Source organism: Nanorana parkeri, unplaced genomic scaffold (assembly GCF_000935625.1).
Source record: "Nanorana parkeri isolate BGI_ZX_2015 unplaced genomic scaffold, ASM93562v1 scaffold50, whole genome shotgun sequence".
NCBI lineage: Eukaryota > Metazoa > Chordata > Amphibia > Anura > Dicroglossidae > Nanorana > Nanorana parkeri.
The window spans coordinates 2,594,548-2,616,589 of NW_017306318.1; the positions used below are offsets into that span (position 1 = coordinate 2,594,548).

Genomic DNA, 22,042 nt, shown 5'->3' on the forward strand with positions numbered 1-22,042 from the left:
TCCTAGCCGGTGGCCGGCCTGTGATGCCGCACAGATATTATATTTATATAAGCAGGCTAATGGCTGCAGCTGTTCTCAGCGATGACCTTGGTATTTTTGACAATAGCCACCGACAGCTGCCAGCCCCTTTTTCCCTTGGCTGCAGGCATGGGTGGAGTGGGATCGCGCTGCAAAAGAAACCATTCTGCGTTCGCCAAAATGTTGGCAAAATAGAGCCCAGGTGGCCAGGGTGATGAGCAATAAGGTAAGTATTACATCAAACTTTATAACCCCTATCAGTTTTTTTTTCTTTTTTCCATCCGTGCCCCATTGGGGAGATTTCTCTTCACTTCCTGTCCAATAGCCACAACAGGAAGTGAGAGGAAATCCCTCCAGAGTGAAGAAAATCCCTGGTCATCATCAGGGTCACCAAAACTAGTGTCTCCTCCATTCCCACTCTGGTGACAACATTTGAGATTTTCTTTAACTTTCACTCCCAGTGATAACGGCCACAGTACAAATCGAGGGGGTGAATCTCACTAACGGGGACACTGACGGCAATAAAAACCTGACAGCTGCTTTAATCTCTCTCTGCAGCAGGGGTGGGCCACTCCAGCCCTCCAGATGTTAGGGAACATGAGGCATTGCAAGGATGACAGTTACAGGCATGACTCACAGAGGCATGCTGGTAATTGTAGTTAAAGCACAGCCGGAGGGCTAGAGTTGCCCACCCCGGGTCTACACTCTATCCAAGTTTTGCTTTTAGTTCCACTTAGACATGTAAGCTGCGGAAAAATTTGGTTTGGATATTTCGTTATTTTCGGGATTCGATCCGAAATTCAATTCAGTTTGGATTCGGACGAAATCCGAATTTCATTAGTTTCGGATAAGTTAACACATATTCATTGCAAATTCCACAGAAAACCATATACAAATATTGATACTAAAGCTGAATCTCCGAGACCAGAATGGCATTCGGGATCCGAATTTCCGAATTGCATTGGGGAGCTTCTGCATGCCATTTGGGTCTGGGAGCCATATACTGTACATATATTACTAAAGCTGAAGCTCCCAGACCCGAATGTCATTCAGGAGCTCCCCAATGCAATTTGGAAATTCGGATCCTGAATGCCATTGGTCTGGGAGCCTCAGCTTTAGTAATATATGTATATGGCTCCCAGGCCCAAATGGCATTCAGGATCCGAATTTCCGAATTGCATTGGGGAGCTCCCGAATGCCATTCGGGTCTGGAAGCCTCAGCTTTAATAAAATATGTATATGGCTCCCATGTTGCCATAATGAAAATGCGTATTCAGACCCATTCGGATGCATTAAACCGAATAAAAAACACATCGGATGGCCAGAAAATCCACATGTCCGATTCAGTTTAGTTTTTTAACAAAGTTCGGACGGGATTTCAAACGTAAATTTAGATTTGGACACATTCAGATACATTGGGATTTGGAAATTCGGATGTGTCCTTATGTCTGAATTTCGGAAAATGCGTCTGAATTTTGATTCGGAAACGAAACGAATCACACATGTCTAGTTCTACTTTTTTGAGCATTTAACCCTTGCAGTGCAAGAGTCATAGGGGGGCATTGCAAGGGTGGTTTTTTTTTACATTTTTAGCTTTAACCTATTTGTATTTAAAACTAGAAAAAAAAAGCCTAAGGTGTTTAAGAATCAGTTCACAGAGGTGGAAGACACATGTCTAATTTAGATTTTTACGCATAGGCTTGTTCACTGAAGGATCACACAAAGATAAAATGTGTGTAGACTCATAGCAACCAATCAGATGGAAAAATGCTACTTTCGGGCTCTATGGGTGTACAGCAGTGTGTTTCTATGAATGAAAGACTGCAAGCAATTCTGAGTGTGTGTGGCAGGGCTGGTGTTAATACATGAGTTGATAACAATGAATACTTGTGTCCTGTAGGGCACCTCTCTGTCAGGCTTCCTTTTATAGTAACACAGCTCCGGCTCCTTGCATATAAGAGGGGCCAGAGTGACCACCCCGGCTCTGTCATTCCTGTCCTGTTCTCCTTCTCATCCCCCTAAGCTGTCCTCACTCACACATCATGGCACCCAAGAAGCCTGAACCCAAAAAGGAGGCTCCCAAGCCGGCCGCTGCACCTGCGCCTGCCGCCCCAGAGCCCCCAAAGGAGGTTGCCTTTGACCCCAAGAGTATCCAGGTGAGTACTGATGGGGGAGACGAGGGGTGATGAGGGTACCTCGGGAATCATTTCAAGGGTGTGTTTTTGGGGGCGATGGTGTGTTTAGGGTAGTTTAGTTTTAATTTGTATTTTTGTTTTCCTTTTTGTTGTGTATTTGATAGTTTTTTGTTACTTTTATTTCGCTTTGTTTTTTTCTTTTTAAGAACGAGCTAATGAGGGGCTGTTGTTTAACACAAGAACAGGTCCAGGAGAGTTTGAGGGAGCTTCTATGATCCTCAGCATTTGCGCTGGTGCATATGTGCGTTTTTTTTTGCATCGCGTATAAAGCAGCCTATTCATTTCAGTGGGCTGCCCTACGCACAACAATCGCACCGAAGAAGTCCCTGCACCTTGTTTGCAAAAGGCCACACCAAAACACACTGGAGCGGCTGTGCACAATACCCAATCAGCTTCTCTCTTCAGCTTGTTCAGTTAAGTTTTAAAAATAGAAAGCTAGAAGCTGATTGGTTGCCATGCACAGCTTCTCCAGATTCTGTCTGCGCCAGTCTTCCCCTCGTGGCACTTTGTTACCATGCATTTTGGTTAGATTTTGCACACGTGAAAGTGCCTGCACAGTGCAGGAAGGTGCCTTTAATAATGAATGGCGTCGTGACACGCATTTTGTCATGCTGAGGCAATGTGTGCAAAAATGCGCATCTTTGCGCACAGATATAAATGGGGACCTAAAATCCATCAAATACGAAAGAAAACACCTTAATTTATTACAGGTATTTATATAGCATTGACAATTCATGTAGCGTTGTACATAGTGCAGATTCATATCAGTCCTGACGCCGAGGATCAATCTAAGGTCCCTGTCTCACATGCACACATACATTCACACACACGGGCCAATTAAGACATTTAGACAGGAGCCAATTAACGTACCAGCATGTCTTTGGAGTGTGGTAGGAAATCGGAGTACCCGGAGGAAACCCCACACAAGTACAGGGAGAACATGCAATCTCCTTGCAGATAGTGTCCTGGCTGGGAATGATACTGAGGTCCCCAGTGCTGCAAGGCAGAAGTGGCAAAGTTATGCTAAAATCTGAAACCAGTTTTGAATAATTTTTAGGGGAAATTGTGAGATATATCTCCAGTTTTAACACCAACATTTTGTTTTCTATAGATTCAGTTCCATTCATCTATTAAGGTTACTGGGAGCTGATAGTTACCAACATATTAAAGAAATATAGGGACTTTTTGCTGCTTTTGGCACACAAATCACTATCAGAGGACCAAATAATAAGGCTGCACACAAGTAATGTTTAGAGATTAATCATGCTACTAATATCACTGATTTGGGACCAATCACAAAACATAGGTTACAGAGGAGTGCAGACAATAGAAGTGACTGCTAATGATCTCAAATTTGTGCAACCAAATGCTACTACATATATAGCAATCGCTGGTGATTAATCACAGGAAGCACAATACCAATACCAAAACTTGGTATTGGTCATATAGGTAGGTGTGATGGTCTAGTTTCCACATACTTTTGGTTATATACTGTAGGTAGGTGTGATGGTCTAGTTTCCACATACTTTTGGTTATATACTGTAGGTAGGTGTGATGTTCAGGTTTCAAAATTCTTTTGGTCATATAGGTAGGTGTAATGGTCAGGTTTCCCCATACTTTTGGTCATATAGGTAGGTGTGATGGTCTGGTTTCCACATACTTTTGGTCATTTAGGTAGGTGTGATGGTCAGGTTTTTCACATACTTTTGGTCATATAGGTAGGTGTAATGGCCAGGTTTCCCCATACTTTTGGTCATATAGATAGGTGTAATGGCCAGGTTTCCCCATACTTTTGGTCATTTAGGTAGGTGTGATGGTCAGGTTTACCCATACTTCTGGTCATATAGGTAGGTGTGATGGTCTGGTTTTCACATACTTTTGGTTATACAGGTAGGTGTGATGATCAGGTTTCCCCATACTTTTTGTCATATAGGTAGATGTATGGTCAGATATCCCCATACATTTTGGCCATATAGCTAGGTAGGTAATCAGTAGGTGAAAATCTCCCCTTTAAAGGTCTGACTGGGTTTCATACGCAGATTAGCAAATTTGTGTCCATTCCTTAGACTATTTCAGAAAGGAAAACATTTGAAACCTTGACACCGAATTGGGTTTATACACCAACGGCACAATAATACACTATAAATTCTCCGAGCAGACGGGCCAGCGATGTTCTAACCCATGTAAGAGATAGGATGAAAGGATGATAGGATGGTGTCCTATCACACAGAACCATTTAATAACACTCAGAGAAACATTATGTCGGCATGAAGAACATTTGTCCGTCATACAGAATTCTGTCAACACCTCATGGTGCACAACATACAATTCCATCCATATCTAGAAAACAAAGTGGACCTGTCATTAGAAGAACGAAGGAGCTGCTGTTGTTAACCATCCACCTAATAAATCAGTAGCCTGGCTGTAATGCTGACCCATGGATACGGTTGGTAGCTTAAAGCACTAAAGCACATGGATCAGCATGACACCCACTTGCATTGTCACAGTGAGATGTGGGCAATGGCAGCCTCCATGGTTTCCTTTAAAGACAGACACCACCCCAAACTATTAATTTAGCTTTGCAAAGTGATAAGTATTCCTGCAGGACTCGTGTGAAGCTTTAGCCACATTAAAGCCCAACCCAACTTTTTATTTTGCTTTGGCAGGGAAGGGTCAGAGCCTCTGTTGGGTTTTAATTTCTCTCTATGCTCTGTTGGTGAGATTTCCCTTCACTTCCTATCAGGACAGGATGTGATTGGAAATCTATACAATGGGGAAACATTGCATAGCTTTCCTATCACATTTAAGTAGAGTGAACAAGAGTTAGAACCTCCGACAATGATTTCATTGCTGTCCATGACTCTTTGTCCTAGGGACAACCACTCCATCCAAATTTCTTGAAGGGTTGATGTCAGTCTGGAGGAATGGGTGTTACTAAGCAGGCAGTACTTGCATGCAGACCACCTTAGGTAATTCCCAACATGAAGCTGATTCTCCATGAAAAAACTGATGTCTACTGAATAAAAAGGGCGGATCAGGCACAGTCAGGTTTGGGAGTGCGAGCTAGATCATACTGGGCATCCACCAGCCATCAAATGAGACGGCTCTATCTGACTTGCTGCAGCTTCTAAGGCACATTGTGGGAAGCTCTCAGTGTGCAGTGAAATCAGAATAAGTCATTTCAATCCAGGAGAGAAGCCGGCAGGGCCGGATTTACTCTCTCTACTGCCCCAAGGCCAGGTTCCTCAATGCGCCCTCCTACCCGCCAAACCCCCCCCATGGAGAATGGCAGACCTGCAGGCTGCATACAAGTGATCTTGGCAAAATCACTGAGATCACTTGTACAAAACAAGCGGCTGCTTCCCCACTGTACATTTTGTTCTGCTTGCCCAAAGCAGGGCTAAATGTAGAAAGCAACTACCCGTCCAGCGCCCGGAACTGCATGTCCCGGGCATTGGGAGATAGGAATTCCACATCCCTGCTGCCCCTCTACTCCCTGCTGCCCCAAGGCCAGGCCTTGGGCGAAAACCGACCCTGGGAGCCGGTACAACTGGGCAAGACTGAAGGGAAGGCTGGAGTTCAGATATAAGTCTGAAGGGAAGGACGGAGCTCAGATATAAGACTGAAGGGAAGGACGGAGCTCAGATATAAGACTGAAGGGAAGGACGGAGCTCAGATAGAAGACTGAAGGGAAGGACGGAGCTCAGATAGAAGACTAAGGGGGAGGACGGAGCTCAGATAGAAGACTGAAGGGAAGACCGGAGTTCAGCTTTAAACATTTAGGTGTCTAAATCCTCAGAGCAGGAAAACTATGAGCCCTCGCTTTATCTTTCCGTCATGCATTCTTTTACACTGATCTCACAATCCGATATGCCTGTCATAGGCTGGTGACTACATGCACAGAATTAGTGTCCCCAATGATGGGATCATGAAGATTAGAGAAGTAGGAACATATACATGAGAGGCCAGACCCGGGGCATATATAGACATAGTGGAATGTGTCACTGAGGACGGAGCTCAGATATAAGACTGAAGGGAAGGACGGAGCTCAGATAGAAGACTAAGGGGGAGGACGGAGCTCAGATAGAAGACTGAAGGGAAGACCGGAGTTCAGCTTTAAACATTTAGGTGTCTAAATCCTCAGAGCAGGAAAACTATGAGCCCTCGCTTTATCTTTCCGTCATGCATTCTTTTACACTGATCTCACAATCCGATATGCCTGTCATAGGCTGGTGACTACATGCACAGAATTAGTGTCCCCAATGATGGGATCATGAAGATTAGAGAAGTAGGAACATATACATGAGAGGCCAGACCCGGGGCATATATAGACATAGTGGAATGTGTCACTGACGGGTAAATTCCTGGCTTATCAAGAAACACTCGCTTACTATATATAACATTTGTCTGGTCGAACTTTGCCACTTATGTGGAGGGTGCTGATGTGACAGATTTATCTATGGATGTGTCTTCATTTTACTGAGCTTTGATAAGTATCAATAGGAGAAAATGAAGAAATAAAATAAGTAGGGATTTTCCTAATTCCAATATTAATGCATCAATTACTGAAACCTATTCCTATGTAAGGGCTCATTCACACCAGTAGGAGCACATAATGCGCACGTGCACGCTCTGGTGTAAATTGCCCATGCACGCTGCTTAGCTATTTTCTATGTTAAAACACAGTGCAGTCCTTTTTTATCTTCTATTTAATTTGTGGCAATGGCGATGTGTTACAGAGCATCGGAACAAACTGTGCAAAAAAATCAACATTTATTTTTTTCAGCACACACCAACACAGCATATTGGTTTGAACTAAAGCAATGGCGCGCAAGGCAAATTGCAATCAGCCTCCATGTTTCCTCTAGGACAGGACTGAAATCCAGGCGTTATGTCTGTTAGATGTGTATATTTGGTGAAGCTCCAGTCTTCTGATGGTCTACCTGTTTTCAGTAACCCTTATAGCAGCATGTGTTCGAATGGGAAATGCAGCATTTGACATAACAAGAATAGGCTGCATTTGACCTGCTTTGTCTGCCGTTAAAATTCATCTTAATGGGACTTGTTGCATCCAAAAATGCAAATCACGTCAAATGCAGCCTCTGACCTGCCATATGTACTACTCAAGTCTATGGTAGGGCTAGGCAACCTGAGCACTTCAGCGTTGGTGAAACTACAAATCCTATAATGCCTTTACCTGTGTCTGTCAGGAGTCTTGCAAAGCCTTATGGGACTTGTAGTTTCACAACAGCTGGACTGCCAAGGTTGCCTACCCCTGGTCTATGGGGTTTTGCTGGCCTGCTTTTGACACGTGTCATATAAATAACATCCATTGACATCAGTCTTTAGTTTGGTGCAGTCCTGGAAATGCTTAGCCCAAAAGAGCTTAGCACACTATAGTCAAGAAAGATATTACAGTGAGGGAAGACCATTCACACAGAAAGTGCTTACTCGCTAACACATCATCACATAACCAATTATCTAGTCAGCGTGCCCTAATCCTGCCGCTGACTGATGCCAATTACTCTGCCAGAAAGACAGGATCTATTAGCACTGCGCCAAAGTGGAAAATTCTTTGTAAACCATTGCTTTAGACTTAGCCTGGAAGAAGCACGCGGGAAAGGCAATTAACTCAAGTGTTTATAAGTATATGTAAACCCTAACAATGAACTTCTCTTATTTAATGTCTTTGGTTCTGTTCAATATACCATTGGAAGTGTTTTATTATATCTTCTCCCTTGTCAGAAATTCCAATCTGACCCATGTCCTCTGCATTCTTCTCCACAAGCTATTTAGCCCTCCTACTTCTTACATTGGACTACAGATTGATTCAGCCTTTATGTCGTGACAATTTGAAATTAGATGTGGTTAAGTCATTCACCAAAGACACTGAGCAGGGCCAAAAAAAGGAAAAAGGTTATTGCAGCCAATGTTCCATAGGAATTGGAAACAAATACACCAGATCTTAGCAGCAAAAAAAAAAATTTCAAAAACATATTGATTTGGTATAATATTGTCTTCTGAGCTCTTCATCTAATGCAATCAATTAACAGTCAATGCTTTCTTTTATCTGCAGATTGAATACACCGCTGACCAGATTGAAGGTAAGTCATTTTTGCATTTGAGTCATCATTTGCCACAATTTGCAACTGTACCCTTCGGCATCCTTCTGATATATATTCTTAAAACTCATTACCCATGTTATAACAATTTAGGAGGTTCTCCGTTGTATAAAATTAGATAACAGGGGCAATGGGGCCCCTTTTTAACCGCAACGGCCGGTGTGTAATAATATTAGGATAAATATTTCAGTCACAAGCAAGTAGTGAACCCAAACCAGCAGCTCCCTGTTTAGCCTCCATATTGTCTCATAATAGTAACCCTATGAGGAAGGCCAATATCTTTGGGGGGTGGGGGGCATTTAACTCTATATGCATAGAGGTGCATTTGTAGCATTAGGCAGGTGCATTGTCCTGCATCAACACAGGTTTCCTTTGTGCATTGACAGGCGGTATTGATGCACTTTGTATGGTTGTTTTTGAATTTAGGATTGGAGTAAATAGCACCCTTGGTGGAGACTACCAGCTGCCATTCCAACGCGCATTGCACGGGCCACCATCAGAAAGCCGGTCCGGAGCAATGGCGTGCATTTGGCTGTGGAGCAAGTGCATAGATTGAGGAAGTGACTGAATGAAGCTTGAGGAAATCAGCAGCACTGATATGCCACAAAGGATAAAAAAATGAAAACAAGATTATTATTTTTTTTACCATTGTAAAGTGTTTATAACATATGGTGCTTTAGAAAACTAACGTCCTCCAGTTAGACCTTAGATCTGCTTTAATTTTGGATACTCAACACACTGCATAGTGGCAAGAATAATTACACAGCCACGAAAGACAAATCTCCAGCATTGTCTGGGGATTATGGGACTAATGAAGAGTCTGGAATGAAGAGAATGCCCCATGGACTGTGGGTGGAACAGTGGAATAATAATATCGCATGTACAATCACAGTAATTGGATACTATAGAGTCTAATTGATGCAGTAAGCGATACCTCCCAGCTGTCTAGTATATTCCATTGAGGTCATGGTGTTGAGATAATGGCACTTGTTTTCCTAGAGTACAGTCCTTGGTAGAGCTGAAACCAGGGATCGACAAAACCCAGGAACCAGGTAGCCAATTCTCCTTAATTATAGATGGCACCTAACATTTGAGGTTTTCTCTAGTTATTGTAAAAGGAGTTGACTCCTAAGAAAAATTCTGCTGGCTCCTGGATTGGACAGACTAGCTCCTGAATTCCATTTTCATTTGTCCTTCCCTGACCCACACTATTTATTGAAGTGAATCTGTTCTTTAAAGAGAGTGGGGGTAAAATGCCAGGCTCTTGAAGCCTACTGTTCACATGGACTATTCATATGCTTACATGGACCATTCATATGCTGGAGCCTGGAGATGATGTAGGGCTAAATTCTGTGAAAGCTCCATGTTGGACAGTGTCAGGGCACAAGGTTAATGGTGTGCATCCTGGGAAAAAGGAAAGAAGGTCACATGCTCCCCGATACTCAGAAGCACCGGCTCTGCAATGGCTCTGACAGACAAATCCAACAGCAGGGAGAGCAGTGATGTTGAGTATGGATGGGGGAAAGGGGGTAAAGGAGCTTTTAAGAAAACCCATCCCTTTGCCCTGAATGGGCAAAATAAAAGATGCTCTTGCAAAAAGTATGGCAGCCTCTTGGAAGCAGGAACCATAAAGCTGTCTTGTTCTACTAGGTCCATATTTCCCCACTGTCCAATCCACTGTTTCAGCACTCTTAAAATTGAGCACATGTAGATAATGGGAACAAAATTCACTTCTCTCCCCAACTGCCTCCCCCAACACAAAAAAAAATTAAGAGTACCTGTCCCTTTGCCCTGAATGGGAAAAATGAAAGATCCTCTTTTAAAGGGTATGGACGCATCTTGGAAGCAAGAACCATAAAGGTGCCTTGTTTTACTAGGCCCACATTTCCCCACTGTCTAATCCACTGTTTCAGTCCTCTGAAAACCGGACACTTCTAGATATGGGCAACTTAAGACACCCCCCTCCCTAGCTGCCCCCAATAACTCAGCTGCTGGTCCCCAGGCCCAAGTTTGATTACATGTGGAAGGGAACAGCTTGCTTAGATCCATGGACGTTCTAGGGGCTCTAGTGGCCGAGGAGCATGGAAAAGATTACTACTACCTACGGTCACCCTTCAATATAAAACTGCACTTGTTATAAGATATACTACTGGTGGTTATACTTTTCACTCTCTCTGTTTCCAGAATTCAAGGAGGCCTTTCAGCTGTTTGATCGTACCCCCGGAGGAGAGCTGAAGATCACCTATGGACAATGTGGAGATGTATTAAGGGCTTTGGGACAGAATCCCACCAACGCAGAGGTGTTGAGGGTCCTAGGAAGACCCAAAGCAGAAGGTGAGAGTGTCATTTTCTGTGGATGCATGTGGTTGTCAGAGAAAAACTTCCACGATTTAGATTAACAATCTGGTGTGGATGAATAAAGAGTAATAAACAACCTTAAATACTTATGTTTCCTGGAGAAAAGGCTTCCTGGGCTTCCTCCAGTGATGGTTACTTGGTCACTGATCTAGGCAGTGATGTCACACTAAAAGAAGCCGGCAGAAGTTTAGCATATAGGTTCAACTAGGCTTACCAAACATGAAAGCATTGCAGTGACTCCTTTCAGAGCTCCTGAACCGGCTGTATTCAAGCTAATAGCAGCTTACCCTGGTTTAGATATGGCCCTGGGCATGGTGGCCGCCTGGACCAGTGAGCCCAAAGAAGCTTCCCCTTGTGCCCATAAGATTAAATTAAACTTGTTGCAACAGAAATATGACCACTTTGCAATGCTGGCCACGTGGCTGTTATCCTGATACTCTGACCTGGAACAAATATGCAGATCAGAAAAGTAAGAAGTCCTAAACTTCATACTTTTTCTGGATTACTTACCCAAGGTATTGAAACCAGAGGGCAGCAAGATCGCCACAATCCTTAACAAACATTAAAACTTCCCTTTACTAAATTCATACCATCTGTAGTTGAATGCCAAACGTTTGGTTGGTTACTGCACTTTATACTTACTGCTTTGTTCCTTGCTTGCAGCCCAAAAAGTGTCACTGTTGCCCATAGCATCTGGACCCCAGATGTCATGTTTCCATTGCAGTCTGGAAAATGGAAACTACTAAAATGGATGCTACGGGCAGCAATCTGCGTACAGTGACTAGGGCTGAATTGTGAACAGGCAGCACTGGCCTGTGTAATGCCAACATTACCCTCTTTCAATGGCATTTGAATAAAGGTTTACGCAAACAGAAGGCCATGTGTCGGAATTAAGCTTTATACATCACAGCCACTGAATGGTTCACGAGGAAAGGCACAAGACAATCTACCATATAAATAGTATTGCCTAAGTAAAATGATATGCAAGTCCCGAGGATTTCTGGCTCAATTTGGCATACCTTCCATGTTGGACAAACACTCAGCCATGCCCACCTGGCATTAGAACTCTTTCTATTTCAGCTGCCGTTAAGCCCCCTTGAGGTCCAAGTAGAGATGGAAGGATGGGCAGTGGGCGCAAAGCCTAGAGGACTCAAAGGATTGTGGGTATTTCACCCAATCTATTTGTGGGGGTCTGATCACTGATATACTCAGAGGAATTAAATTCCCAGTATTAAGAGCACATACAAGGCCCATACCATGAAGAGCATCACATTCCCAATGTGGACCCAGGGGAGGGCAAGTGACATTTCAGTAAGCTGTGGTATGTCTGCTATTATCCATGAATGCAGTCAAGGCCAGGACACAAAAAATCTTAGGAGCCGAGGCCACAAATGGTCACATGTATGACTTTAGATTTAGTGACTTAATACCGAAAGTCTGCCAGTTGTCTTGCTCTAGATCCCAGTCAGATATACAATACTCTAAAGGATTTTCAGAATACAATACTGCTTAAATCATAGCACATTAAAGGAATGCATCAATCTGTTGTGGCAAAGACTACAGCAGACATGACAGCTATCTTAAAGGAACACAGAGAAACACAGAGGCAGCTCTTGCTGACTTATCCTTCTGGAAATGCAAGTTGCCAAGCGGTCATGCCAACCATTTTTTTTATTTTAAGTCACTCACCTTGAAAAGGATCTTTATAATTGATCAAGATCAATGCCTCTGAAAAAATTAGGTCCAGTGAGTCAGTATGAGCAGCCAGTCACGTGCCCCTTTTAGGGAGATTTCCCCTTATGTCCTGTCCTGGTAAACAAAAGAGGAAGTGAGGAGCTCTGCCTATTGGAATAACAAAAACGCCATGGAAAAATCACAAAGAAAAGATTAAGAATCCACTGGTGATTTAACCTACCATGTACCCATCACCAAAATATCAGTGTTAGGTGGCCTATCTCTTGGTTTCATTTATGAATATTGATAGCTAGGAGGTACTATTGATTAGTAGCAAGTTAACCTTGGACTTCTGTTCCTGCATTTCAGAATTAAATACCAAACTCTTGGACTTTGAGACCTTTCTTCCAATGCTCCAGCACATCTCCAAAAGTAAGGACCAGGGCTCTTTTGAGGACTTTGTAGAAGGACTTCGTGTCTTTGACAAAGAGAGCAACGGCACTGTAATGGGAGCAGAACTGCGTCACGTTTTGGCCACTTTGGGTGAGTCACAGCATCTTGTCTCTTCATGATGAAATGAGGGAAAACATAATGGCCGATAAGAGTCATGTCAATGTATGCTCACTTGATGCAACACTTTTCAATTCTTCAGTAAGCGCCAAGTTTTTTTTAATCTCTGTCCCACTTAGGTGAGAAGCTACAAGAAAGTGAAGTGGAACAGCTTCTTGGGGGGCAAGAAGATGCCAACGGATGCATCAACTATGAAGGTAAACCATCTGATATAGGCCTACCACTGCTCCTAGCTGAAAACTAAGGCTAAGAGTCAGAGGTTGAGAGGTCACTTGCTGCACCATCAACTGCCGGACATCAAGATGATAATACACACTGTAACAGCATTCAATAGTTCCCAAGGTTGTTTAGATTTCTCTTAAAGTGACTCTTTTTCTAGAACAAAAGTCAAAAAGTCTACTGATAGGTCCAAGTGCCAGATCTAGTGAAAGGTCCAACACTTCATGATAGCATCGAAGCTTGCCTATTCCTGCTTCTTGCACATTCTGATTGGCCAATGAGGCAGTCCATCATATTGGTGAGCCAGTATCTCTTTAACTGCAGAGCTCTTTTATTTGATATTGTCTCATGAACGCTCAGGAGCTGGGAGGCAAGAAGTGTTATCTGCAGGAGGTCGGGCAGTTGACATGGTAATGACTGTCAGACCTCATGTGACTTCTCACTGCTGACTCTCATCTTAAAAGTCAGCCACAAGCACTCTAAGTTAAACTAAATAACGTTCAGCCTTTATAGTTATAATTAATTTGGACTAAATATTTAATTCCTGCAGCCCTGTTGTACAGTAGATGATTCTCTATAAAACAGTCTAGCAAATACAAGTGATACATTGATCTCACATGAATTCTTATTTTCTCCTAGCTTTCATTAAGCACATCATGTCTGGATGAAGATACAATGCGGTATGTGTTTCTGAAGGCACTATTTTTTTGTACTTGGTGTGACGTTCCTTACTACTAACACAGTGTGTAAACCCCGGCACATCTGATGATGTCCATTCCAAACCCAATGGGAGATTTCCAGGGATAAGCCACCTTCTGGCCTCAGTAACAGACTATGGATATAACCAAGCCATTTATGGTACCTATATGATTAAAATCATTTTTTGTTTTGGATAGAAGGATAGACCTTCAGATTTTCATTGCTGTCTGGGTTCGCATTGGAGAGTTTCACCCTCTTGCCTTGTCCTGGTGACCATTGTCACCGAGATAAAGAGTAATGAAAAATGTACAATTTTAGAGTTGTCATCAGAACAAGGAATGAGGGAAAATCCTTCAACGAGGACACTTGTTCCTGTGACAAATCTATAAGATGGGAATTCCATGCACCTTAGAGAGATCTCATTTCCTGTTGCGTCTTCAGGACCATGAAAGAAGGGAAACCTCTTCAGCGAGACACAAGGATAACCTGATAGGACGGCACTTTAGTTTTTTCTTCTTTTTTTTTGCAGTAGAGGAAGGATCATTCCCATTCGGTAGGGAGATTTTCCATCACTGTAGAAAATGTCCTTTGTGATAAGAAGTGCATGTGAAATTCAGACACTCCGACTCACTCTGATGGTCACATACTAGATCTTGAACTAGAACCTCTCCCACACCCCTTTCCCGCTCTCAGACCACAACCTTGTCAGTTTCACACTCACCCTATCCCCAACCCTGAATCCCCCTACACGGCACACTGTCACCCGGAGAAACCTTCACCACCTCGACCCTTCTCTTCTCTACTCTGCTACTGACTACCTCTATGACAAAATCTCACCCCTATCCTGCCCTGTCCTGGCTACTTCTGTCTACAACAGTTCACTTTCGTCCTCTCTAGACACCTTGGCTCCCCTCACTACTCGCAGACTTAGACCACGTATGCTACAACCGTGGCAAACAAATGAAACTAAAAATCTCAAGAGACATAGCCGCACTCTTGAACGACTGTGGCGAAAAACTAGATCTCTGCAAGACTTCACCTTGTAATTCTTCTCTTTCCAGTGTCTGCAACCCCCCTCTGCCAATCCCTGCACTGGCTTCTAATAGCCCAAAGAATAACATTCAAAATATTAACAATCAGTTACAAAGCAGTCCACAACTCCGCCCCCCGCTATATCTCAAACATTGTCGGCTCCGCTCATCCCAAGACCTCCGGCTTTCCAGCTCCCTTGTCAACTCCTCCCATGCTCGCCTCCAGGACTTCTCTAGAGTCTCTCCCATCCTCTGGAATTCTTTACCCCAACCTGTCCGTCTGTCGCCCACCTTGACTGCCTTTAGGGAAGCCTATCCCACCTCAACCTAACCGTTCAACCATCACGTTCTCAAACAACTCATCCCCACACAGATCCCTCCTCATGTATCACTTCCCCCAGTGTACTATAGAGTGTACTATAGTGTACTATAGAGATATAAACATCTGTAGGTTACACTAGGTTCCCATTAGTGTACCATAGAGTTATACATTTCTGTAGAATAAATTAGGTTCCCACCAGGGTACTATTGAGTTATAAACATCTATAGAATAATTAGGTTCCCATCAGGGTACTATAGGCTTATAAACATCTGTAGGGTACACTAGGTTCCCACCAGTGTACCATAGAGTTATAAACATCTGTAGAATAAATTAGGTCCCCACCAGGGTACTATAGGGTTATAAACATCTGTAGGGTACACTAGGTGCCTGCCAGTGTAGTATAGCGTTGTAAACATCTGTAGGGTACACTAGGTTCCCACCAGTGTACCATAGAGTTATAAACACCTGTAGAATAAATGAGGTTCCCTCCAGTGTACTATAGAGTTATAAGCATCCGTAGGGTACACTAGGATCCCATCAGTGTACCATAGAGTTATAAAAAATCTGTAGAATAAATTAGGTTCCCACCAGGGTACTATAGAGTTATAAAAATCTGTAGAATAAATTAGGTTCCCACCAGGATACTATAGAGTTATACACGTCTGTAGGTTCCCACCAGTGTAGCATAGAGTTATAAGCATATGTCAAATTCATTAGGTTCCCGCCAGTCTAGCATAGAGTTCTGAACATCTCTAGGATCTCTATGGTACATTACCACCAATGTACAATAGAGTTATAAACACCTGTAGGGTCTATAGGTTCCCACCAGTATCAGATTCTCAGCATCCACTGAAATTGCTTTCTAGAGTAAACATTAAATACACATAAAAGATTATCCAAAGGGTAATTGTTCAAACATATTCCAACAAAATAAAAAAATGTCTTTGTTTTGTAGGTGTCTGCCAATTATCCCACAGTCCCAACTGTCCTACTGACCCTTCTAAGAAGAGCCAGAAGATGCATCACCCGAGCTGTCTGTAACATACCTCTCCGATGTAGAAGTCCTTGTAGAGAATCTCTTCCTTTGTTAAATGTCATATGAGATTGTAAATTTATTTGGGACTTTTTTCCTCCAGTGGTGGCTTTTCACCAAATAAATTTCACAGGAAAACAAATCTGTTTCATCTAATTCATTATTTTTATAATAGTGCATGTCAAAGATTGAAGGTGTGCATGTACCAAGAGCATTTGCTGGGGCAGCCTAGTAAAGGTGCCCATACACCTTACAATTTATCTGCAGATTTTCTGTGGTCAGATGGAAAAAGTGCAACAGATTGGCCCAGGTGGAGATTACTCCATCCACACAGTTAAGTGTAGGTGGACGAATCTGTTGCACTTTTTCCATCTGACAGCAGAAAATCTGCAGATAATTGTAAGTTGTATGGCCAGCTTGAGAGTGCAAGGTCTTTTGAAGGGCAGTTCCAGGAAACAGGTGAAAGTAATAGTTCATCTGCTAATGCTAATGCTATGAAGAAACCACCACGGCTGTGCTGGCACTTTTTCTAGTTCTCTGTAACCCACCACACTCAGGTTGCACCATGGACAACAGGCCCAATAGGAAGGCAGTAGGACTGTACTTTCTGTCCCCTGTGCTATGTATGAATTCTACACCCCCAATCACATTCAAACGTCAAAAACAGGTATAAATCTGATTGGTGGCTGTGAGAGACTTCATGGGAAATGACTGTGTAACTTAAGAGACTGAAAACCAAATACAATTACAGAGCATTTTCTGTTCAATGCTCTGCGTTTGCTCAGTTTACCTTAAGGAAGAACTCCAGGATTTATTAAAATTACCCCTTGCAGTGGGGCTACCCCTGCACTGCAAGGGTTAAGTGGTAATTTTGGTCTAGGGGGGTATATAAAGAGGATATACTCACCCGATCCTTGGTCATAAAGCAGCGACCGCTCACCTCCAGGGCCAGATTTACTCTCTCTGCTGACCCAGGGCCAGGTTCCTCAATGTGCCCCCCTCTCCGCCAAACCCCCCTAATGGAGAATGGCAAGCAGATGGCGGGGGCAGCAGGGTTAGATTTACATTTTTTTTTTCCTTTTTTAATCACTTTCTTATTTTATTTTTTTTTATACTTTTTTCCTTTTTAACATTTTTAGTTATCTTATCATCTTTTACTTTTTTATTTTTTTTATAATTTTTGAATCTTATTTTTTACTTTTTTATAATTTTTGAATCTTATTATTTTTTATAATTTTTTTGTTATAATTTTTACTTTTTAATCACCTTTTTATTTTTTTTATTGCAAGCTGCATACAAGTGATCTCGGTGACATCGTTGAGATCACTTGCAAATGAAAGATCAGCTTCCCCGCTCTACATTTAGCAATGCTTGCCCAAATCAGGGCTAAATGCAGAAAACCACTACCCGCCGGGCGCCCGGAACTGCATGTCCCAGTTGTCGGGAGATTCCACACCCCTGCCGCCCTGAGGCCGGACCTCGGTGGCCTTGTGGGAAATCCAGCCTTGCTCACACCTTCTGCTCTGTCTGTGGTACATCCCTTGACATCCTCACATCTAATGGACCTGTATTAGAGTTGATGATGTCATGGGTCCTTAGACCGCCAAAGACTAGGGGAGAAGAGGCTGTGGGCCAGGCTGAACAAAGGTTTGGGTGAATATATCTTCTTTATTTTTGTCCCTAGACCTAAACAAGCACTTAACCCTTTTAGTGTGGTGGCAGCCCTACTGCAAGGATTAATTTGAATAAATCCTGGAATTCCTCTTTCATAAGAGTTCTTTGGGATCCACAGCAGCTAGAATTCAAAAAACACCTTACAGGGTCCCTGGGAGTGTACATCCTGAAGCCTGTGCTGTGTGACCTACACAGCTAGAATCCAGAGGGCACCTTAGAGGGTCCCTGGGAGTGTACATCCTGAAGCCTGTGCTGTGTGACCTTCTCCCTCTCTGCAACCTGTATTACTAATCACATTCAAACATTCAGTGCAGGTGACAGTGAGGACATCTTAGTACCGGCTTTTTTTTTTACCATGAGCACTTCTGTATACAAGAAAAAATAGTAGGAAGCCTCCAGGGGCAGGGGATGATTGGGAACCATTGGCCTGGGGCAAACTATAATCAAATGGCCCTTTCATGGTAGAGGTTTCTTATATTATTTCTTATGTCCCCCATCACAGTCCTCCCCTGTGAAAGTCCTCCCCTGTGAAAGGAGAGGCAGGCAGTTCAGGGAAGTAGAGCTGAGAGAGTTGGAGCTGTCCAGAAACATGATGACTGTAAGTGTTTGAGCAAAAATGTAAACAGAATCTGTGCTGGGCAATGTATATTTGTTTGATCTGGATTAAATAATGTAAAAAGTTTGAGTGTTCAATACTACTTTACCACCAACCCAGACAGCGATAAAAAGCAGCCATTGGTTTTCACCATGCTCTCAACTGACCCAAATCATTTGGATGAGAGCTAAACCTTCAGAATTCATTATTGATGGAGATTTCTAGAAGAATTCATGGCGTCCTCCTCCCTTTAGAATGAGAACTGAATTTATTCAGTAGTTGACTGAAGCGTTGAATATTCACATTCGTGATCAGGAGACGGGTGAGGTCCATGTCTGGTCTGCACGGTGTGGCTACACTCAGGGACATCATCAGGGCCCCCATGGACCCGGTAAAAATAACCTTCCACTGCGCCAGCGTACGGAAGAGCATCTCCTCTTGTTGAGATAAGAAAAGCATTCGTACCAAAGATGGTCTGGTGTCTGGATCGTCCTCTCGTCACTTCTGATAACTGCACCGCTCCAAGATTAAGCCCCTTACCCAGGGGAGAGGTACAAAGGACATTATCACACGGCTGGATAATTTTAGCAGGGGGTTCTGTTCCACTAGACAGTCTTTAAAGAACTCCGGGCAAATAAAACCTTAACCATTGCAGTGGGGCTACCCCTGTACTGTAAGGGTTAAGTGCTTGTTTGGTCTAGGGAGCTAAAATAACAAAGTTATACTCACCTGAACCACGATCCTGCTAAACCACCCCGTTCAGACTCTTTGCCCCTCCGCTCTGGCGGTCTAAGGTCCTGTGGGCCATCGCATCCAATACAGTGTATAGGATGTGGGGATGCCGAGGGACATTCCATTGCTGGAGAGGAGGGTGTAGGAAGGGAGTGCTGAATGGAGCCAGCCGGGGGTTGCAGTTCAGTATGCCTCTGTTTATTTAGCTCCTCAGACAAAAAGAGCACTTAACCCTTGCAATTCGGGGGTAGTCCCACTGCAAGGGTTAAGATTTGATTTGCCCAAAGTTTTTCTTTAAAGGAAAACTCTAGACAGATATGAAAGACGCAAATGAACGCAGTTTGGTATTCATTAACCCTACATTAAATGTATACAGTGTAAGTACCTGAATGTGACCTGCTATCAGTCTCTTCCAAATCTTGTACAGCAGAGATGTGAGAAGAAGAAGCAGCACAAGGAGCCAATCAGTTCATGTGCTGACAAAAGAATGCTGATAGAGAGTAGAAAGCATAGTGACAGAGATGAGCTATACTGCTCCTCCTTACACTGTCCAGTCACAGGCTGGGGACTGGTCCAGGACAACCTGGGCTCCGAGGAAGCAGGTTGATGTTGGCCATCAGACTCGGGACATCTACTGGCAAAGAAAAGTACGGCGGAGGAAATATCTCCATTGAAGATGAAGATTGCAGCAAAAGCTGTTTTTTAATTTTATCTTTTAGTGGAGTATTCATTTTTATTTTGTTATTTGTGGCTGGAGGTCTACTTTAACCCTAGCACTACGGTATGATAAATCTATTGCTTTTATCTTCACAAGAACCTTCATTCTACATACTATTAGATATGAGAACATATGAAAGGGACAAGTGTAAAGAAGCCCTGCAGTCCCACAAAGTCCCATATGTCCTCCCACCTTCCCCTGCAGTAATCAAAATTTCTTTTATAATCAACACATGGCCTGCCAATGGCCAGACGGTGCTTCACCATTCCAGGACATGGAGTCACTCCTCTACTGCGTACGTGCCAACTCCCTGCCGTGGCGGATTGATTTAAACAGCCAATATAACGATTCAACCCCCCATTACAAATCAGGTTTATCAGCAAAATTTACAGACTTCCAGCTGTTTGCAATGAACAAATCAAACAAAAGAAATTAAAATAGGTCACCACAACAAATTTTTCACGCGGTTTCCCCAAATACAACTGGAAATGCAACTTTTAATGACTTTTGCAGTCTCAAGCTGCCCATACACCTTACAACTATCGCATGACTTTCGTTGTGCGATGGTTGTAAGGTCATTAAAATTTTGTACGACCTGCCCATCTTGGACCGGCAGATCGTACTAGCGATCATCGCAAGCCTGCCCCGCTGAGGGGAGGGCTTGCCGATGATTGCAATGCTGAACGGGCAGTGTGCGCTTGCGCACACCGGCCCACGCGGCTTTCGTCTTCCGAGCACGCTACCAACCAGCCAAAAATCGTACGATTTTCGGCGAATTTTCCAGCGTGCTAGGAAGACGAAAGTCGTACGACCTTACAGTAGAAGAGGTCGCACGCTGCCCATACACCATACGATCGCGGGATCACCCGGGTTTATCGGCAGGTGTATGGGCACCTTTAACCCCCTGAATAGAATCCCTCACAAGAGCACACATCTGCAGAACAGGTGATGTAACATGCACACCTGATGCAAGTAATCAAGGGCTCCATTAGCTACACCAGGTGTGCTGGAGGTAGAACACATGAAATACCTGAACTGGACAGGAGCAGAGCAGTTACAGACCGGAGCAAAACTGCGTCCAATGTATTCCAATGGTATTCTTAGCTCCAGTTAACATTGCAGCGTTCCGTTCCAGAGCAGGTAAAAAAAAACTGCAGCAGGCCCTACTTTACCTGCTCTTGAACGCTCTGGAACGCATGCAAACGCATCAAATGCCCTGGAACGCACTGAAAGCCCATTTTAAACCCACAAACGGCCCGGAACACATCAAAAACGCGACAAAAACGCGTCACAACCCACTGCACTGCGCGTGCAGAAACTCATGCAGATCTGGTCTGCATTTGGTGTGAACAAGGCCTCAATGTCACCAATGGCTGCATGTAAAGGTGACCATACACCTTACGACCATCGCAAGACTTTTGTCTTGCGATGGTCGTAAGCTTATTAACCACTTCCGGGCCGGCCGTAGTAAAAAACGGCCGGCCCGGAGCTCTCTAAAATATTTTGCTATCACATAGGGGGTTTTTATTAGCCTCGTATGTGATAGCAATAAAGTTTAGTAAAAAAAAAAAAAAGGAAAACAAATTTAAGTTCCCCCCCCCAAAAAAAATGTAAAGTAACACATAAAAAAGAATAAAAAATAAAATAAAAATTTAAGTCCCCACCCATACATACACGCATGCAAACATGCGTCAGGTGCGCATACGTGCAAAAACGACGATTGCGCCCATTACGCCGCACATGTTACATATCGCCGCGAACGTCGCAGTGAGAGCAATAAGTTTATGGCCATCAATCACTGATAACACTAAACTGATGAGCGGTAAAAGCTTTTAAAGTGTCGCCTATGGCCAATTTTGGGTATGGTAGTTTTCTGCGATTTCGCGGGTGCGCGCAATTTTAAAGGTTGACATGTTTGGTGTCTATTTATCCGACGTGACCCCGTCTGTTATATTTTACCAAAAAATTGGGTAATAATAAGTGTTTCCTAACATAATGTAAAAAAAAACTTTTTTTTTCCAAAATTTTATTTAATTTTTCCTAATTATAGTAAAAAATAAAAACCACCAGTGGTGATTAAAT

General features: G+C 43.3%; 1 protein-coding gene across 1 annotated transcript; it reads left to right on the forward strand.

The window, feature by feature from the left end:
* Window positions 1-1,981: 1,981 nt before the first annotated feature.
* On the forward strand, window positions 1,982-16,380 carry MYL4 (myosin light chain 4). The gene is made up of 7 exons (XM_018574496.1): window positions 1,982-2,174; window positions 8,290-8,317; window positions 10,520-10,669; window positions 12,737-12,910; window positions 13,057-13,134; window positions 13,796-13,836; window positions 16,164-16,380. Exons 1-6 carry the CDS (start codon window positions 2,061-2,063, stop codon window positions 13,822-13,824), a joined length of 573 nt encoding a protein of 190 aa, XP_018429998.1. The 5' UTR covers window positions 1,982-2,060; the 3' UTR covers window positions 13,825-13,836; window positions 16,164-16,380.
* The last annotated feature ends 5,662 nt before the right edge of the window (window positions 16,381-22,042 follow it).